Genomic DNA, 19422 nt, shown 5'->3' with positions numbered 1-19422 from the left:
AGGCCAGCAGCACACAGGGGGAGGGAGGCAGAGTACCCCAACAGGCAGGAAGAAGCAGTGTGGTGGCCGCAGACAGAAGGCGGGCAACCGATCCCCGTAACACCAACACGAGGGACGTTGCCAGTACAACCAGTAGGTCTTCCAGAGTCTGGAATTTTTTTAAAGACTCTGCTGATAACCCCAAAAAGGCCATTTGTACCACCTGCCAGGCCAGCATCAGCAGGGGTGACAAAACTACCAGCCTGACCACCACCAGCATGATCAGGCACATGGCAGAAAGGCACCCGACTTTGTGGGGCGAACCCCAGGGTCCACGACCAGTGTCAGCGGGTGTCACCACTGCTTCTTCCGCTGTTGTGCGTGTAAGAGAACCCCCTGTTGTGCGTGCAAGGCTATACCCTGCCCATACTGCATGCAAAGATGCCCCTTCCTCTCAGTCTTCACTTGTTATGGCAGTTTCTCAAGAAACAGCATCAACGTCCACGTCCATGTCCCACCGCAGCGTTCAATTGTCTATATCCCAGACCTTTGAACGAAAGAGCAAATTCGCAGCCAACGCCCCACAGGGCACAGTCCTAAATTCGCACATTTCACGACTGCTTGCGTTGGAAATGCTGCCTTTTAGGCTGGTGGAGACGGAATCCTTCCGCAACCTTATGGCGGTGGCCGTCCCTCGGTACTCGGTCCCCAGCCGACACTATTTTGACCGGTGTGCCATCCCCGCACTACACAAGCACGTGTCCCAAAACATCTGCCGTGCCCTCAACAACGCAGTTACTGGGAGAGTCCACCAGACAACGGACACGTGGACAAGTGCTTGTGGCCAGGGGCGGAACATCTCCCTGACGGCACACTGGGTAAACATAGTGGAAGCCGGGACCCAGTCGGACCTTGGGACGGAACACATCCTCCCCACACCGAGGATTGCGGGCCCTATGTCAGTCAGAGTTGCCCCCACAGTGTACAGCTCCTGCGCATCATCCTCCTCCTCCTACTCATGTTCAGCCTCCATCTCAGATATCACCACATCAGTTACAAGCTGGAAGCACTGCAGTACTTCCTCAGCCAAGCGGCAACAGGCTGTGCTGAAACTCATAAGCTTAGGTGATAAACCCCACACTGCTTGTGAGTTGTGGACAGCTGTAAAAGAGCAGGCAGATCTGTGGCTGAGACTGCTGAACCTACATCCAGGCATGGTCGTGTGTGACAATGGCGGTAACCTGGTGGCGGCTCGGAGGCGAGGCGAGATCACACACGTACCATACCTGGCTCACGTGCTTAACCTCGTGGTTCAGCAGTTTCTTAAATCGTACCCCGAGTTGCCAGATCTGCTCGTCAAAGTACGCCGCCTGTCAGCTCATTTTCGGAAGTCGGTTACAGCTTCTGCCGCCCTTGCTGTGTTGCAGCAGCGCTTGCAGCTTCCGGTACACCGACTGGTGTGTGATGTCCCCACACGTTGGAACGCTACCCTCCACATGTTGCAAAGGATTTGTGAGCAGAAGAGAGCAGTTGTGGAGTACCAGCTGCAACAAGGCCGCCGATATTCAAGTCAGACTCCACACATAAGACCTCAGGAGTGGACCTGGATGTCTGACATATGTACCATCCTGACAAACTTTGAGGAGTCCACCAAGATGGTGAGTGGCGATGACGCCATCATTAGCGTCAGCATCCCACTTGTCTTTCTTTTGCAACGCTCTCTGCAGAGAATTAAAGAGGAGGCATTGCAGCCAGAGTATGATGAGATGGATCAAGAAGCCGTAGCGGGCGATTACACACAGCCCAGCCTCATCTCATCCCAACGTGCATTGGGGGACAATGAGGGAGAGGAGGAGGAGGAAGAACAGGAGCTGGTATCATGCGCTGTAGACGGTAGTACCCGTACAACTGTCATACCGTCGGTTCAGCGTGGGTGGCCTGAGGACAGGGGGGAGGAGGAGGAGGAGGACAGCATGGTCAGTCATCATCTTGGTGAGGACAAGAAAGTCTTACCTGTTACCAGTATGGCACGCAAGGCTGACTTTATGTTACGCTGCCTTAACCGTCACCCTCGCGTTGTCAAAATGTTGGGTGACAGTCATTACTGGTTGGTGACACTTTTAGACCCCCGCTACAAGGAGAACTTTCACTCTCTTATTCCTGAGGTGGAGAGGTCTACAAAATTGTGGCAGTACCAGAAGGCCCTTGCTGCAGAACTGTTAAAAAAATTCCCATCTGAACACGCTAGCGGCAGAGGTCACAGTTCGTTGACCAACCAAGGCGTACAGGCGAGAGAGACGCAACTCCAATCCAGCAGAGGCAGGGGAACACTGTCAACGTTCTGGGACAGTTTTCTGAGACCCGTCAAGCTTACAGGCCCTGAGGCGCGGGGTACTCTCACAAGGAGTGGAAAGTTTCAAAAGATGGTGAGGGAGTACCTTGCCGACCGTACCAGCATCCTCCGTGATTCCTCTGTGCCTTTCAATTATTGGGTATCCAAGCTGGACACTTGGAATGAACTCGCTCTGTACGCCTTGGAGGTACTGGCCTGCCCTGCTGCTAGCGTGTTATGGAGCGTGTTTTTAGTGCCGCTGGGGGAATTATAACTGATAAGCGCACTCGCCTGTCAACTGACAATGCTGACAAGCTGACCCTTATCAAAATGAACAAGGGCTGGATTGGGCCAGACTTCTCATCACCACCAAATGACAGCAGAGTAACATAAAGTCAAATCCACTGTGTTGTTTCGGGAGGTGTATTCCCATGCACCGCTTCACACCCACACATGGGTATACGCTTCCTCATTTCGGCTGTTTTTTCACTCTTCTCCTTATCCTCAACCTCCACCACCACTATACCACCAGGGTGACCGTGGTCCGTGTTGCCAGCATTGCAAGTTCCTCTGTCCTAATTTTTGGCAGCTTTTGCTTGGAAGGCATAGGCAAAGACTATGGGAGATCCACTCCCCAATAATGGAAATAATGTTTTTAATATGCTGTACTGCATGGCTCTTGTAAGGGGCATTAAAATCGTCTTGTTAAGCAACTGTGACCTCCACGTCCCTACCCCGGGGCATTGATATTGTCTTTTTATTCCACTGCGACCTCCACCACTCTTCCAAGGTGCATTAAAACCGTCTTGTTAAGCTATTGCGACCTCCACCACTCTTCCAAGGGGCATTGATATTGTCTTTTTATTCCACTGTGACCTTCACGTCTCTTCCAAGGGGCATTAAAACCGTCTTGTTAAGCTACTGTGACCTCCACGTCTCTTCCACGGGGCATTGATATTGTCTTTTTATTCCACTGCGACCTCCACCACTCTTCCAAGGGGCATTAAAACCGTCTTGTTAACCTACTGCGACCTGCACCACTCTTCCAAGGGGCATTGATATTGTCTTTTTATTCCACTGTAACCTCCACCACTCTTCCAATGGGCATTAAATCCATCTTGTTGAGCCACTGCGACCTCTACCATTCTTCCAAGGGGCATTGATATTGTCTTCTTATTCCACTGCGACCTCCACCACTCTTCCAAGGGGCATTAAAACCATCTTGTTAAGCTACTGTGACCTCCACGTCTCTTCCAAGGGGCATTAAAACCGTCTTGTTAAGATACTGCGACCTCCACCACTCTTCCAAGGGGCATTGATATTGTCTTTTTATTCCACTGCGACCTCCATCACTCTTCCAAGGGGCATTAAAACCGTCTTGTAAAGCTACTGTGACCTCCATGTCTCTTCCACGGGGCATTGATATTGTCTTTTTATTCCACTGTAACCTCCACCACTCTTCCAAGGGGCATTAAAACCGTCTTGTTAAGCTACTGTGACCTCCACGTCTCTTCCAAGGGGCATTAAAACCGTCTTGTTAAGCTACTGCGACTTCCACCACTCTTCAAAGGGGTGTAGATATTGTCTTTTTATTCCACTGCGACCTCCACCACTGTTCCAAGGGGCATTAAAACAGTCTTGTTAAGCTACTGCGACCTCCACCACTCTTCCAAGGGGCATTGATATTGTCTTTTTATTCCACTGCGACCTCCACCATTATTCCAAGGGGCATTAAAACCGTCTTGTTAAGCTACTGTGACCTCCAAGTCTCTTCCAAGGGGCATTAAAACCGTCTTGTTAAGCTACTGCGACCTCCACCACTCTTCCAAGGGGCATTGATATTGTCTTTTTATTCCACTGTGACCTCCACGTCTCTTCCAAGGGGCTTTAAAATCGTCTTGTTAAGCTACTGTGACCTCCACGTCTCTTCCACGGGGCATTGATATTGTTTTTTATTCCACTGCGACCTCCACCACTCTTCCAAGGGGCATTAAAACCGTCTTGTTAAGCTACTGCGAACTCCACAACTCTTCCAAGGGGCATTGATATTGTCTTTTTATTCCACTGCGACCTCCACCACTCTTCCAAGAGGAATTAAAACCGTCTTGTTAACCTACTGGGACCTCCACCACTCTTCCAAGGGGCATTGATATTGTATTTTTATTCCACTGTAACCTCCACCACTCTTCCAAGGGGCATTAAAACCGTCTTGTTAAGCTACTGTGACCTCCACGTCTCTTCCAAGGGGCATTAAAACCGTCTTGTTAAGCTACTGCGAACTCCACAACTCTTCCAAGGGGCATTGATATTGTCTTTTTATTCCACTGCGACCTCCACCACTCTTCCAAGGGGCATTAAAACCGTCTTGTTAAGCTACTGTGACCTCCACGTCTCTTCCACGGGGCATTGATATTGTCTTTTTACTCCACTGCGACCTCCACCACTCTGCCAAGAGGCATTAAAACCGTCTTGTTAAGCTACTGCGACCTCCACCACTCTTCCAAGGGGCATTGATATTGTCTTTTTATTCCACTGCGACCTCCACCACTCTTCCAAGGGGCATTAAAACCATCTTGTTAAGCTACTGCGACCTCCACCACTCTTCCAAGGGGCATTAAAACCATCTTGTTAAGCTACTGCGACCTCCACCACTCTTCCAAGGGGCATTGATATTGCCTTTTTATTCCAATGTGACCTCCACGTCTCTTCCAAGGGGCATTAAAACCGCCTTGCTAACCACTCTGACCTCCACGTCTCTTCCAAGGGGCATTAAAACCGTCTTATTAAACCACTCTGAACTCCACAGCTCTTCCAAGGGGCATTGAAATGTTGTTTTTAATTAACTCTAACCTCCACGACTCTTCCAACGGGCATTGCATTTCCTTCTAATTTTAGTCAGCTTTTGCTTTTCAATGCATAGGCGAACACTAAGGGAGACCCACTCCCCAATAATGGGTAGAAGGTTTTTAGTACGCTGTAATTCACGTCTGTTTCAAGGGGCATTGCAGTTCCTCATAATTTTTGGAAAGCCTTCCATTCACTGCTTAGGCCAACAGTGTACAGGAGACCCAGTTGTTATAAATGGAAAAAACGGTTTAGTTAAGGCCCTCTGACCTCCATGTCACTTCCAAGGGGCATTGGAGTGCCTCAAAATTTTTAGTAGGCATTGCACTCACTGTATGCCCTATAACTGTGTCGCTGAACCGCTCCTTTTGGTACAGAAACATATCCTACAAGACATGTGTGGTTGACTGGCCTGATATTGATGTGAATGGTCCCTGTTCCTCCTGCTCTTTCTCCTTTGCCACCACCTCATCCATCATTCATCACCTGAAGCTTTGTTTTAACGGGAGTCATAGAACTGGGATAGTAGCAGGAAAACATCCAGCAATCCTCGGTGGAGGTAGGATATGCGCCAAAACGCTGACCACCTCAGGCCTAGCCGCTACTACATACATGCGCTTGCATTCCAAGGAACAGAAAGCTAAGGAGATGGAGGGCCTCATGATCATGAACAATTTACCCGTTGTGTAGGAGGCCGACCACTGCTGCTGTCTACCTTCTGAACTTTGAGTTAAAGCCTGATTGACCCAGGAACCTCAATCCTCTATGTCTGGAAGACGTGTTGCATCCCAGTGTCCAACTGTGTCCCGGCTTCCACAATATTAACCCAGTGCGAAGGCGTCAGTGAGATGGACCATCCCTGGCCACATTCACTTGTCCACGTGTTTGTGGTTAGGCTGTCTTTCCCACTAAATGCACTGTGGAGGGCACAGGTAATGTTTTGGTATGCGCGCTTGTGTATAAGGTGCACCGGGACAAATGGGGGCGGCTGGGGACCGAATATGGACACCCGGCCGCCACCTGGCGGCTGGGGACCAATCGTGGACTCCTGGCCGCCGGGCGGCTGGGGACTGAGTATGGATACCAGGCCGCCGACGCAGCCATGAGGAGGTGGCCAGATTCCGCCTCCACATGCCTAAAAGGCCTAATTTCAAGTGAAAGCACGCAGTATGGTATTGCAGCCTGGGGGTGGGTGGGTGGCAGGCTGCATACTTGCGCTTGCATTGCAAGGAATGGGGGAGGTACAATTGAACACTGCCCTGGGACAAGGACTTGAGCAGGGATAGTTGCAAGTCTGCATCTTCTGATGCGGCAAGGATCACTTCTGATGGGCACACTTTTAGGCAGTGACCTGGGTGTCAGAGATGCTTCCAGGGGTCTTCCCCATGCTGTTCCCATGTCTTTTCAGCACTGTATGCATGTGTCACACAGCACATGGCCAGATAAGGTTGAAAAATGTTAAAATTACATTTCCCGGTGAATGCATTTGTCACAGTTGAAAGCAATACAAAAGTGCAAAAAAGCATAAAAAATGCTACTTGTGAACATAGCCCAAGGTGTGGAGGAGTATTTTAGTTTTTGGTTATTTATTTTTCCTTATACACAAGTCTTTACCCTGGAAAGGATGTTCCTTAACATATTTCACAGGAAAACAGTTTCAGTTTCGTTTTTGAACGTTTTATTGTGAGCCCTTAAAAGTGGCTTAATACCTCTGACCACGTTGTTGACAGCAGTGACCTGGGGGTCAGAAATGCTTCCTGGGGCGATCCCCATGCTGTCCCCATGTCATATGAGCACTGTCACTATTGTTTTGGGCACTTTTTAGGCTTTCTACAGACTGCTGGGGGTGCCGCCGCAAAAATGCTTGCGTCTCCCATAGACTAACATTGGGCTCGTTGCTCGGGTCGAGCACCCGAGTATCATGGCGAGCTCGGCCCGAGCTTCGAGCACCCGAGCATTTTAGTGCTCGCTCAACACTAATTATTACGGGAGAGGGTCCAAAATAAGGGATATTATACCAAGAAGGGACATTGCTATATGGGGGGTGAACACATATGTCTTTATAGGATCTAGAACGCCACAGGGGCCCATATATCTGACCAATATACAAGCGGCGTCTAGGTTGCCAAGTACTTGATATCATCCTCTCCAACCCACACCCTCTCCACAGTTTCATTATGAGATTCTGATGACATCTTGTCCCTCCCTTTAATTCATAATTATGCTACAAGGGACTTACAGTGAATGCTTGGGGAGGAGGCGGAGGGACACAAGACAGGGACTAGGGCTAAGGTTATGTGCACACATTCAGGATTTGCAACAGAAAATTCTGCTACAAATCCTGATGTGTTGGCTGGAAAAACACTGCATAAAATAAGCAGTTTTGCTATGTTTCTTACATGTGCTTTTGTTGCATATTTTTCCCCACTCATTAGTATGGATGAAAATTCAGAAATCTCATTCACCTTGCTTAGACTGTAAAACATTGCATACTTTTCGCAACAAATACGTGCGGGAAAAACGCAATGTGTGCACATAGCCTTCAAATGAATTTGGGGGAACAGTCACAGAGACTGATTAATTTATGTTTATTGGGCAGTGGAGATTATAGGTAATGGGGGGCACAGCACTGGCTTATCACTTTATATTTTGAATAGTGTGGCTAATACTCTAGCATATTAATGGTGGGGTACATATTTGTATTAAGGGGCACAATGCGGGGGGATTTTTTTATTCAGAAGACAAATGTATATACAATATATGTGACCTTGTTATTTTCAGGGGTGTGATGATCAGTGCGGTAAGACGAGTCGTGGCTGGGAGAAGTCGACATGAAGGTCTGACCAGATGGAGAAGAAACAACATAAAGCGACTCTAATCAGACGAGACGACGGCGGTCACTGGATGTAAACATTATTCTGTATCTATACTGTAGAACTTGGAGTAGTTCAGTTATCAGTAAAATGACCTTCCTTAGGCCACGTTCTCACATCTGCATGAAATGTCTGTGTTCTCCAGATTTCTTTTATCAGATGGGACACGGACTCCGAGTTTCATAGATCCATTCACATAGCCATGAAAACCACGGATCCGAAAATGAGATCTGTGAGATTCAGAGCATGTCCATTTCTGATCCGATTTTGAGGACATACTCAATGGGTCTCTGTGCTGTCTGAAAAAAAATCAGGCAGCATACCGACACTTCCCACAGATACAGGAATGTACATATACGTAGTATATATGTTATAAATATCGCCGACCTTAATTACATAGTTTCTTCTTCTATTATATATAACACAGTCCCTTATAACATAGCATTCTCTCTAGTTATATATCGTGCCATCCCTTATTATATGGCGTCCTCTATTATTTTCAGTACTATCTCATTATTACATAGTGCCCTCTCTTGTTATATACAGCACCGTCCCTTGCATAGCATATTTTTGTTATTGGTAGTCACAGTGTCCTCTCTTTATTACATAGTGCCCTCTTTTTTTATGCATAGCACCGTCCCTTACATAGCGTATTCTTGTTATTGTTAGTCACATCGCCATCTCTTTATTACACAGTGCCCTCTCTTGTTATATATAGCACTGTCCCTTACATAGCATATTTCCATCATTGTTAGTCACAGCGCCCTCTCTTTATTACATAATGCCTACTTTTGTTATACATAGCACCGTCCCTTACATAGAGTATTATCTTTATTATTAGTCACAGAGCCATCTCTACATTACATACAGTCCTCTCTTGTTATATATAGCACCGTCCCTTACATAGAGTATTATCTTTATTATTAGTCACAGAGCCATCTCTTTATTACACAGTGCCCTCTCTTGTTATATATAGCACTGTCCCTTACATAGCATATTCCCGTCATTGTTAGTCACAGAGCCATCTCTTTATTACACAGTGCCCTCTCTTGTTATATATAGCACTGTCCCTTACATAGCATATTCCCGTCATTGTTAGTCACAGCGCCCTCTCTTTATTACAAAATGCCCTCCTTTGTTATGTACAGCACCGTCCCTTACATAGAGTATTCTCGTTATTTTTAGTCACAGCACCCCATCTTTATTACATAGTGCCCTCTCTTGTATTATATAGCACCGTCCCTTACATAGCGTATTCTCTTTATTTTTGTTAATCACAGCGCCCTCTCTTTATTACATAGAGTCCTCTCTTGTCACAATGTTGCCAGTTTAACATACTCAAACTGGTGAAAGATCCTCTTTAATTAGGATTTTTGAATATTTTTAATCTGGTGATGGATCTAAAAGTCATTTGCCATGTGTCCATGAAGTACCACTTGTAAACTCACAGGCCTGATCCACGCACCTGTAGACTGGATCAAGTGATATATAATCTAATGGACTGTGGGTCACTGGAACAGTTTTGAACCTGCGACCTCAATGAAAGCAATTGTCTTATTCCTGATTAGGATTCTTTTTTCAGAGCAGATTGGCTCATACATTATGTTTTTTCATAACTTCCCCAATAAATTTAAATAGGCAAAAAAATGTTCTAATATTTACTGGAAGAAAAAAATCACCTTGCAATTTACATTACCTGTTTCACACTGTGCACCCCAAAGAAACTAAATAATCGACTTCCAGAACATCTAATGATGAATGAGAGGAAAAACAATCTGCCATTTTCAGGGCCTCTAGACATCAGCGAGTCCCCATAATACTTTTACTTTTAAAGAGAGTTCAGAAACCAGAATGCAGAGGGGAATGGAGAATATATTAATTTACCCGAGAAGCCATAGAGATCGTATGCCACAGCCCAGTAAGTTACACATCGCTGGAATCAAGATCTCTGTTTCTACATCTTGTTGCTCCCAGATGGGGTAACATAGTTTTTTTTTAAGGTTGAAGGAAGACTAAGTCCATCTAGTTCAACCCATAGCCTAACATGTTGATCCAGAGGAAGGCAAAAAACCCATGTGGCAAACACTAAGCTCCACATTGGGGAAAAAAATTCCTTCCCGACTCCATACGACAATCAGACTAGTTCCCTGGATCAACGCCCTATCAAGGAATCTAGTATATATAACCTGTAATATTATACTTTTCAAGAAAGGCATCCAGGCCCTTCTTAAATGTTAGTAGTGAATCACTCATTACAACATCATGCGGCAGAGAGCTCCATAGTCTCACTGCTCTTACAGTAAAGAATCCGCGTCTGTGATTATGATTAAACCTTCTTTCCTCCAGACGGACAAGATGCCCCCTTGTCCTCGTCTCAGGCCACAGAGTAAAAAGATCAGTAGAAAGGTCTTTGTACTGTCCCATCATATACTTGTACATAGTAATAAGATCACCCCTAAGCCTTTGTTTTTCCAAACTAAATAACCCCAAGTGTAATAACCTGTCTTGGTATTGCAGACCCCCCAGTCCTCTAATAACCTGTCTTGGTATTGCAGACACCCCAGTCCTCTAATAACCTGTCTTGGTATTGCAGACCCCCCAGTCCTCTAATAACCTGTCTTGGCATTGCAGACCCCCCAGTCCTCTAATAACCTGTCTTGGTATTGCAGACCCCCCAGTCCTCTAATAACCTGTCTTGGTATTGCAGACACCCCAGTCCTCTAATAACCTGTCTTGGTATTGCAGACCCCCCAGTCCTCTAATAACCTGTCTTGGTATTGCAGACCCCCCAGTCCTCTAATAACCTGTCTTGGTATTGCAGACCCCCCAGTCCTCTAATAACCTGTCTTGGTATTGTAGACCCCTCAGTCCTCTAATAACCTGTCTTGGTATTGCAGACCCCCCAGTCCTCTAATAACCTGTCTTGGTATTGCAGACCCCGCAGTTCTCTAATAACCTGTCTTGGTATTGCAGACACCCCAGTCCTCTAATAACCTGTCTTGGTATTGCAGACCCCCCAGTCCTCTAATAACCTGTCTTGGTATTGCAGACCCCCCAGTCCTCTAATAACCTGTCTTGGCATTGCAGACCCCCCAGTCCTCTAATAACCTGTCTTGGTATTGCAGACCCCCCAGTCCTCTAATAACCTTGGTCGCTCTTCTCTGCACCCGCTCTAGTTCAGCTATGTCTTTCTTATACACCGGAGACCAGAACTGTACACAGTATTCTAAGTGTGGTCGCACTGGTGACTTGTATAGAGCTAAAAGTATCTTCTCCTCATGAGCATCTATGCCTCTTTTAATGCATCCCATTATTTCATTTGCCTTTGCAGCAGCTGCCTGACACTGGCCACCAAACGTGAGCTTGTCGTCCACTAATACATCCAGGTCTTCTTCAGTGACAGTTTTGCCCAGTGTTTTACAATTAAGCATATAATTATACATTTTATTTCCTCTGCCCAAGTGCATTACCTTACATTTATCCCCATTAAAGCTAATTTGCCATTTATCAGCCCAAGCTTCTAGTTTACATAGATCCTCCTGTAATATAAAATTGTCCTCCTCTGTATTGATTACCCTGCAGAGTTTAGTGTCATCTGCAAATAATGAAATACTACTTTGTATGCCCCCTACAAGGTCATTAATAAATATGTTAAAAAGAAGTGGGCCCAATACTGACCCCTGTGGTACTCCACTGTTAACTGGGACCCAGTCTGAGTGTGTTCCATTAATAACCACCCTTTGTTTCCTATCACTGAGCCAGTTCTTAACCCTCATACATATATTTTCCCCTATCCCCATTGTTCTCATTTTATGTATCAACCTTTTGTGTGGAACCGTATCAAAAGCTTTTGAAAAGTCCATATACACAACATCCACTGCATTTCCTTGGTCCAGTCCGGAACTTGCCTCCTCATAAAAGCTGATCAGATTAGTTTGACAGGAACGGTCCCTCGTAAACCCATGTTGATATTGGGTCATGAGGTTATTCTTCTTCAGATACTCTAGTATAGCATCTCTTAGGAAACCCTCCAGGATTTTACCCACAGTAGAGGTTAAACTTACCGGCCTATAATTTCCAAGTTCGGTTTTTGTCCCCTTTTTGAATATTGGCACCACATTTGCTATACGCCAGTCCTGTGGTACCGACCCTGTTATTATGGAATCTTTAAAGATTAAAAATAATGGTCTATCTATGACGTTACTTAATTCCTGCAGTACTCGCGGGTGTATCCCATCCGGGCCCGGGGATTTGTCAACTTTAGTGATTTTTAGACGCTGCTGTACTTCCTGCTGGGTTAAGCAAGTGACATTTAATGGAGAATTTTTGTTATCACTAATCATGTTTTCTCATGCGATTTTCTTGTGTAAATACGGTTGAAAAAAAATAATTTAGCATATTGGCTTTTTCCTCATCCTCATCCACCATTTCACCCAGACTATTTTTAAGGGGGCCAACTGTTATGATCTGCAACAAGAACTGAGGAAAGATAGGGGAAAGCTGTTCCTAAAATAAGACTAAGCTGAATCCCTATGATGTAGCGGGCTGCCTGTTCCTTGTGAACAGACCCGCCTTTGTCCTCGGCTAGACTGAATGGAGACCTATAGAAATAAGGGAGGGGTCCCTAAAAGTACTAAGGACTGGGACAAAAAAAGGGACACCTCCTAACAGAAGTTGCTGCAGAGCACAAAAGACAAACTGACAAAAAGTACTAGAGGTCCCAGAGGACCAAGCGAACTAGAGAGAGATAGGCACCGAAGCACCTGGCTAGAGAGACAGTCAAAGAACACTGAACTCCAGCAAAGCCAGAAGGGCGGAGCTGGAATATATAGGCAGATGGCCACGTGACCGCAAAACACAAGATAGAAAAAACTAACAGGAGGGCTCTAACACCAACACTATCATTTTTTAGTTTTTTACTATTTATGTAGTTAAAGAATATTTTGGAATTTTTTTTATTTTCACTGGCAATGAGTCTCTCTGTCTCAATCTTTGCTGCCTTGATTTGGTTTTTACAGAATTTATTTAATTTTCTGTATTTATTTAATGCCTCATCACTACCTACTTGCTTTAGTTCTCTAAATGTTTTATTTTTGTCACTTATTGCGCCCCTTACAGCTCTATTTAGCCATAATGGTTTCCTCCTATTTCAAGCATGTTTATTCCCATAGGGTATATATTGTGCACAGGTCCTATTCAGGATGCTAATAAATGTCTCCCATTTGCTTTGTGTAGTTTTATGTCTCAGGATATCGTCCCAGTTTATTGCACTAAGATCATCTCTCAACCGTTGGAAATTTGCCTTCCTGAAGTTTAGTGTCCTTATAACCCCTCTACTAGACATCTTATTTAAGGATACATGAAAACTTATTATTTTGTGACCACTATTACCCAAGTGCCCCCCAACTCGTATATTTGATATGCGGTCTGGCCTGTTGGTTAATATTAGGTCTAGCAGTGCCCCCCTTCTTGTTGGGTCCTGAACCAGTTGTGAAAGGTAATTGTCTCTCATAGTTGTCAAAAACCTATTACCTTTGCTGGAACTACAGGTTTCTGTTCCCGAATGTATTTCAGGGTAGTTGAAGTCCCCCATAATAATGACTTCTCCTTGAGTCGCTGCTTCATCTATTTGCTTTACGAGGATATTCTCCGTTACTTCCATTATTTTTGGAGACTTATAACAAACCCCTATCAGTAATTTATTATTTTTTCCCACTCCCCTTATCTCCACCCACAGGGACTCTACATTTTCATTAGATTCACATATATTCTCCCGCAAGATGGGTTTTAAGGATGATTTTACATATAAACACACACCCCCCCTCGCTTGTTTGTACGGTCATTTCTGAACAGACTATAGCCCTGTAAATTAACTGCCAAGTCATGGCTCTCGTCCAGCCATGTCTCAGATATCCCCACCATGTCATAATTATTTTCCAACAAAATTAATTCTAATTCCTCCATTTTGTTGGTGAGGCTTCTGGCATTAGTGTACATGCATTGTATGTATCTCTCTGTACCTCTATTCCTTCTAACTATATTGACTTTTCTAACCCCACCCCCAATTTCTTTATTTGTGCCCAGGTCACTATCTGCACTATCTTTCCCACCTATAAAATGAATACCCTCCCCCCCAATCCCTAGTTTAAACACTCCTCCAACCTTCTAGCCATTTTCTCCCCCAGCACAGCTGCACCCTCCTCATTGAGGTGCAGCCCGTCCCTAGCATAGAATCTGTAGGCAACTGAGAAGTCGGCCCAGTTCTCCAGGAACCCAAACCCCTCCTTCCTACACCAATTCCTGAGTGAGCCACTTATTTATCTCCCTAATCTCCCGTTGCCTCTCTGGCGTGGTACGTGGTACAGGTAGTATTTCAGAGAATACCACCTTGGAGGTCCTTGATTTAAGCTTGCAGCCTAATTCCCTGAAATCATCTTTAAGGACCTTCCATCTACCTTTAACTTTGTCATTTGTGCCAATGTGCATCAAGACCACAGGGTCCTCACCAGCCCCTCCCAGTAATCGGTCAACCCGATCAGCGATGTGCCGGACTTGAGCGCCAGGTAGGCAGCACGCTGTTCGACGATCCCTGTCTTTGTGACAGATTGCCCTCTGTTCCCCTAATAATTGAGTCCCCCACTACCAGCACCTGCCTGGCCTGCCCTGCTCTCCTATTTCCCCCCTTACTGGAACTGACACTCCTCCGGCTTTCAGGGGACACGGCCTGCTGCAGCAGTGCTACCCCTGTACCGACACCCCCCTCATCTGCCAACTTTGCAAACTTATTGGGGTGTGCCAGATCAGGACTAGCCTCCCTGGCACTCTTCCCTCTACCACCCCCCTTCTAACTGTCACCCAGCTAGCTGCCTCACTGTCCTGCAGCTCCCTACTACCACCCTCCCCCACATCTACCCCAGTGAGCAGCTGCTCAGTGAGCAGCAGACTACTTTTCATATTGTCAATGAATCTCAGTGTTGCCAGCTGCTCATTTAGATCCAGTACCTGGGATTCCAAACTCACAACGTGCACACATCTCGCACAGCAGTATGCACCCACGACCGGCTGTTCAAGGATTGCATACATGTGGCAAGATGTACACTGGATAGCATTGCCTATAATGGAGCTCATTTCCTAATGGGGATTGAACTAGACAGAAATGTTAGGCAAAAATAAATGTAAAGAATTAATAAAATATAGACAGCAATTCAGTCCAAATTCCTCCCTTCCAAACTCCCTGAATCCAAGTCACTGAATCACAAGCCACACACTTACTTCCGTTTGCACTTACACTGCGGTCACACTCAGCTCGTTCACACTCGCTTAGGAAGAAGATTTAAAGAGGTTTTTTTTCCCTTTTAGCAGCAATCCACCCCACAGCTCAATGCACTTCCAAAGGACTGGATGCCCCAACCAGATGCCCCTTATAAACCCTTAATTATGACCCCTCATCCTTAATTAACCCCTTGTGAGTATGGCTACACCTCAGGATTTAAGTGCAATGTAGTTAACCCTTAAACCCACAAGTAGTAAAATAAGAGACTCTAAAACGGTAGAGAGAAAATAGGTTTTAAAAAGCCCAATAAAACTAAACAGGTAGAAAAGCACTCAGCAGGTCACAATTCAGCAACTCACAGCAATTCACACAGGTATTTGCTGCAGGATTCCCAAATACCTCTTTACTGAAAAACAAGTCACTTACTTACTTCCGTTTGCACTTATGCTCCAGTCACACTCAGCTCGTTCACACTCGCTAAGGAAGAAGATTTAAAGAGGTTTTTTTTTTTTCCCTTTTAGCAGCAATGCAACCTAAGGCTCAATGCACTTCCAAAGGGGTAACAAAAACCTGGTGACATATTCCTTTTAAATAACTTGTTGGACAAAATGGTCAAGTCTTTAGCTCAGGCTAGCAGAGGTGCTCAACTGCTAGAAGAACCCAAGAAAGCCAAACAAGCTGTTCTGGAATCCTCCATACTATAACTTGTCAGAGGTCCCTCAGCAAGAAAAAGGTTGGGAGTCTACTCAAAGGTGCTCTTTTTTCCTAAATCGTCAAGGTATTGGTGTATGAGCATAGATTTCAACCAATACTTGGCAAAAAAGCACTGAGAAATTGAATCCATTCTTTTCAGTCTTTCCCTCCTATAAGTAGGAGCCGATTTTGTTTTAACAGATCTCAGTGATGCCTACCTTTATGTACCAATTTATCTTCCTCAATAGTGGTACCTATAAATGGCTTTGTTTGTATAAAATTCAGTAAGACACTTCCAGTTGACAACTCTTCCTTTTGACATCTCCTCAGCCCCCGATGTATATTTATAAAGATTATAACAACTGCAGTAGCAATCCTAAGGTTAGGTGTGATCACCTACACAACTGGTTACTCTTAGCCAAGTTGGAGGAGATCTTTCAGAGTCATCTACAGTTGTGCTCAAAAGTTTACATACCCCGGCAGAATTTTTCTTTTCTTGACCTTGTTTCAGAGAACATGAATGATAACAAAAAAAAATTTTCTCCACTCATGGTTATTGGTTGGGTGAAGCCATTTATTGTCAAGCTACTGTGTTTTCTCTTTTTGGTATTAAAGAAGGATGAAGAAATGGGAGCAGTCCATGACAGTTCCACTCGTCCAATTCCTTGGCTTTATAATACATTCTCAGAAATCTACTATTTTTTGTCTACTATCTGGGATTAAGAGGTTTAGCTATCGTCAGACAACCAAGAGGATATCTCTATGATCAATATTCAAGATACTGGGCGTTCCTAAGCTCCTCTATAAATGCAATTAAATGGTCTCACTTCCAGGGAGACTTCTGCAGTGAGTTCCTCTCCAGTAAAGAGTCAAGACTTTAGGGTAAAACAGGACTTGTGGTCTTTCTCGTAAGACACACGATACCTAATGTGGAGGAAAGATCCACAAATAAGCAGTCAATTTCTGTAATATTCTGGAAATATATGTTAGCTATGCAAGGTTCCTGGGACTCGTGGAGAGTGAAATGCCCTTGGATCTCATTTGCTTCATTAGGTCACATAAAATCAGGGTGTACAATGGATCTTTATAGATACGCAAGGATCAAAAGTAGGTATTCAAATATTAATGTAAAAAAAAGCTACAAAGAGGTGTACAATTCATACAGAATGTCATGCAACACGATAAAAACAAGTTACAAATAGAAAATTCATAAAATGTATAAAAAACAAACTGTAATTAAAGTAAACAGGATCCATGGTACCAGAAGTTCATTGTGCGGTCACCAAGAAGGTGAGAGGGGGTCAGTATAATAACTGATCATACACAATAAATTATTAATGTGCCGGATGGATTCACCTAAACGTTGGTTAGATATTAAAAATATTCAATAACAAAGGCATTGTACAAAACAGTAACTCAGACAGCGGCTAGAAGGTAAAAACTAACAAAGACTATCTGACATTCCCGCTAAGGATGTCCTAGATAAAGAATATAATCAATACAGCTATTATAATCCATAATTTAGCAATATCCTATATTACTTGTTATATGTCAGCTATGAATCAGCTTTAGAAAACGATGTTTTGTTTCAGTTACAGAACATTCTAGCAATATCTGCAGACTTAGCCAGGTACAATGGTACCCGGGTCTGGAGGAGAGTCTCCTCTTCTCCAGACCCGGGTACCATCCGCACATTGAATCGCTTAATATCCACATGTGCACATGTAGTCATGCGGATATTAAGCGTTTCAATGCAAGTCAATGGTGGCAAGAACGCAGAGCTTCCGCAAAAATAATTGGTAGTGCTGCGTTTTTTTCCGCAATGATAATCCGCAGCGTAAATTTCCGCAGCATGTGCACAGCATGCGGATTATCATTGGGGAACATGGCAGACCTTCTACCATGAAGTTTTTAAGCATTTCTGCGGCGGAATTGCCACTGCGGAAACGCTTAAACGCATCGTGGGCACACAGCCTAAGATGATGTTCTATAGATAAGATGTATACACAGAAACCAGATGCCTCTGACTCTCCTGCAACATAATTATCCTTGAAAACTAATAATTGTTTATGTTTTGCTTCTGAATTACTCATAGGAGTTCCCGTAGACGTTTTTTCATATCTTATCTTTATCACTTTTCTATTTGTAACTTTTATTCTAATTTTTTTTTTTTTTATCAACTGTAAAGACCAGATCTTTTCTGGAAAATACAATTTTTGGGAAAAAAGGCCACGCAAAGCACAACAGATCAATTAGTATGGAGACTAAAAAGTGGTTGTATAATGTTTAATACTGAAATTTAGTCAAAGCAGACAGTGTCTCTAGTTATCCAATAATTGAACCACTAACACGGACAAGTTCCGAACAAAAAATATACTGATCAATAACAATCATAAATGTTGTTTTATTACCATTCCCTCATTTTATTTCCTACTTTAGTCTTCCCATTGTCGCCCCCACACCATTCATTAGGTACTTGTAGAGAAAGTGATAACTTATCTATATATATTGTTTGAATGAAGATCAAACATTGGTATGTCCACACATTAAGAAAAAAGGTTTATGCGGGGTGTCCATACACTTTCACAATAGTGGACATCATTTTCATTCATGTATATATACAGTAAAAAAGTGATGAACGTATAAAAAAAGAGAGTAAATAACTAATTTATCATAGTACCTGTTCTCATGCTCCAGTTGGGCCAGTATTTTTTCTAAGCTCCCCTGTTCTTCCTCTGGGTTTAGTCCTCCCATGATCTCTGTAGTAGTACACGGATCCCGATCTGTGATAGGACTGGAGTGGCGCAGAAGATAATGATCCTCATCACTGTTCACAGAAGACAGAATATTGCTTCAATACATTTAGACTTTTATATATAATACAATAATGTTTGCAACACAGCTGTATGCCCCAATCCCAAGACTCATGACTTAATGGGCTGCAGATGGATCATGAATCAGGACTAGGATGTCCATATAACAGGTCCCCTTTGTAAAAAGATCTCTGAGGCTGGTGTCCTAATTCCTGTTTTGTTTTTTTTGTAACTAGCCCTATTGTGCAGTGGTTTTATGGTCTCAGGTCATGGTATGCAGTTCTTGACACTTGTAGGCTCTATTCTTTAGAGCAGGGGTTCCCAACCGGTGGCTCAGGAGTTACATATGGCTCAGGACCATGTTGTGTGGCTCACGGCTGTCTGCCAACTTGGTGCATTAGCACCTGGTCTAGCAAACAGCTATGAAGGGCAGGTCTCCGGATGGTGAGCTTTGTGAGTAGGACCACACAGATTGGCAGATTTGGATGCACATATACTGGCCTTATTGTTGGAAAGATCAATAAAGTAAGTGGTAAGCTGGACATAGGATGATTCGGCCAGCTAGAGGGGGAGCTCAAAGCTGCATGCGATAGTGTGGTGGGAGTGTCTGATGCA

General features: G+C 44.3%; 1 protein-coding gene across 9 annotated transcripts in view; it reads right to left on the bottom strand.

Moving 5' to 3' along the window:
- Window positions 1-19422, bottom strand: part of DRP2 (dystrophin related protein 2) — a 181158-nt gene that overhangs the window by 48126 nt on the left and 113610 nt on the right. For all 9 annotated transcript variants that reach the window (XM_073639694.1, XM_073639697.1, XM_073639695.1 and 6 more), the window contains one exon: window positions 18675-18821. In XM_073639694.1, coding sequence (XP_073495795.1) covers window positions 18675-18821 — 147 coding nt within the window. The remainder of the gene's footprint in view (window positions 1-18674; window positions 18822-19422) is intronic.

The sequence above is a fragment of the Phyllobates terribilis genome, unplaced genomic scaffold (assembly GCF_046119375.1).
Source record: "Phyllobates terribilis strain yellow unplaced genomic scaffold, ASM4611937v1 Scaffold_7__3_contigs__length_470593459, whole genome shotgun sequence".
NCBI classification, from domain to species: Eukaryota; Metazoa; Chordata; class Amphibia; order Anura; family Dendrobatidae; genus Phyllobates; species Phyllobates terribilis.
The sequence above is the reverse complement of the archived record's forward strand: the minus strand, read 5'-3'. Positions and strand labels throughout refer to the sequence as shown.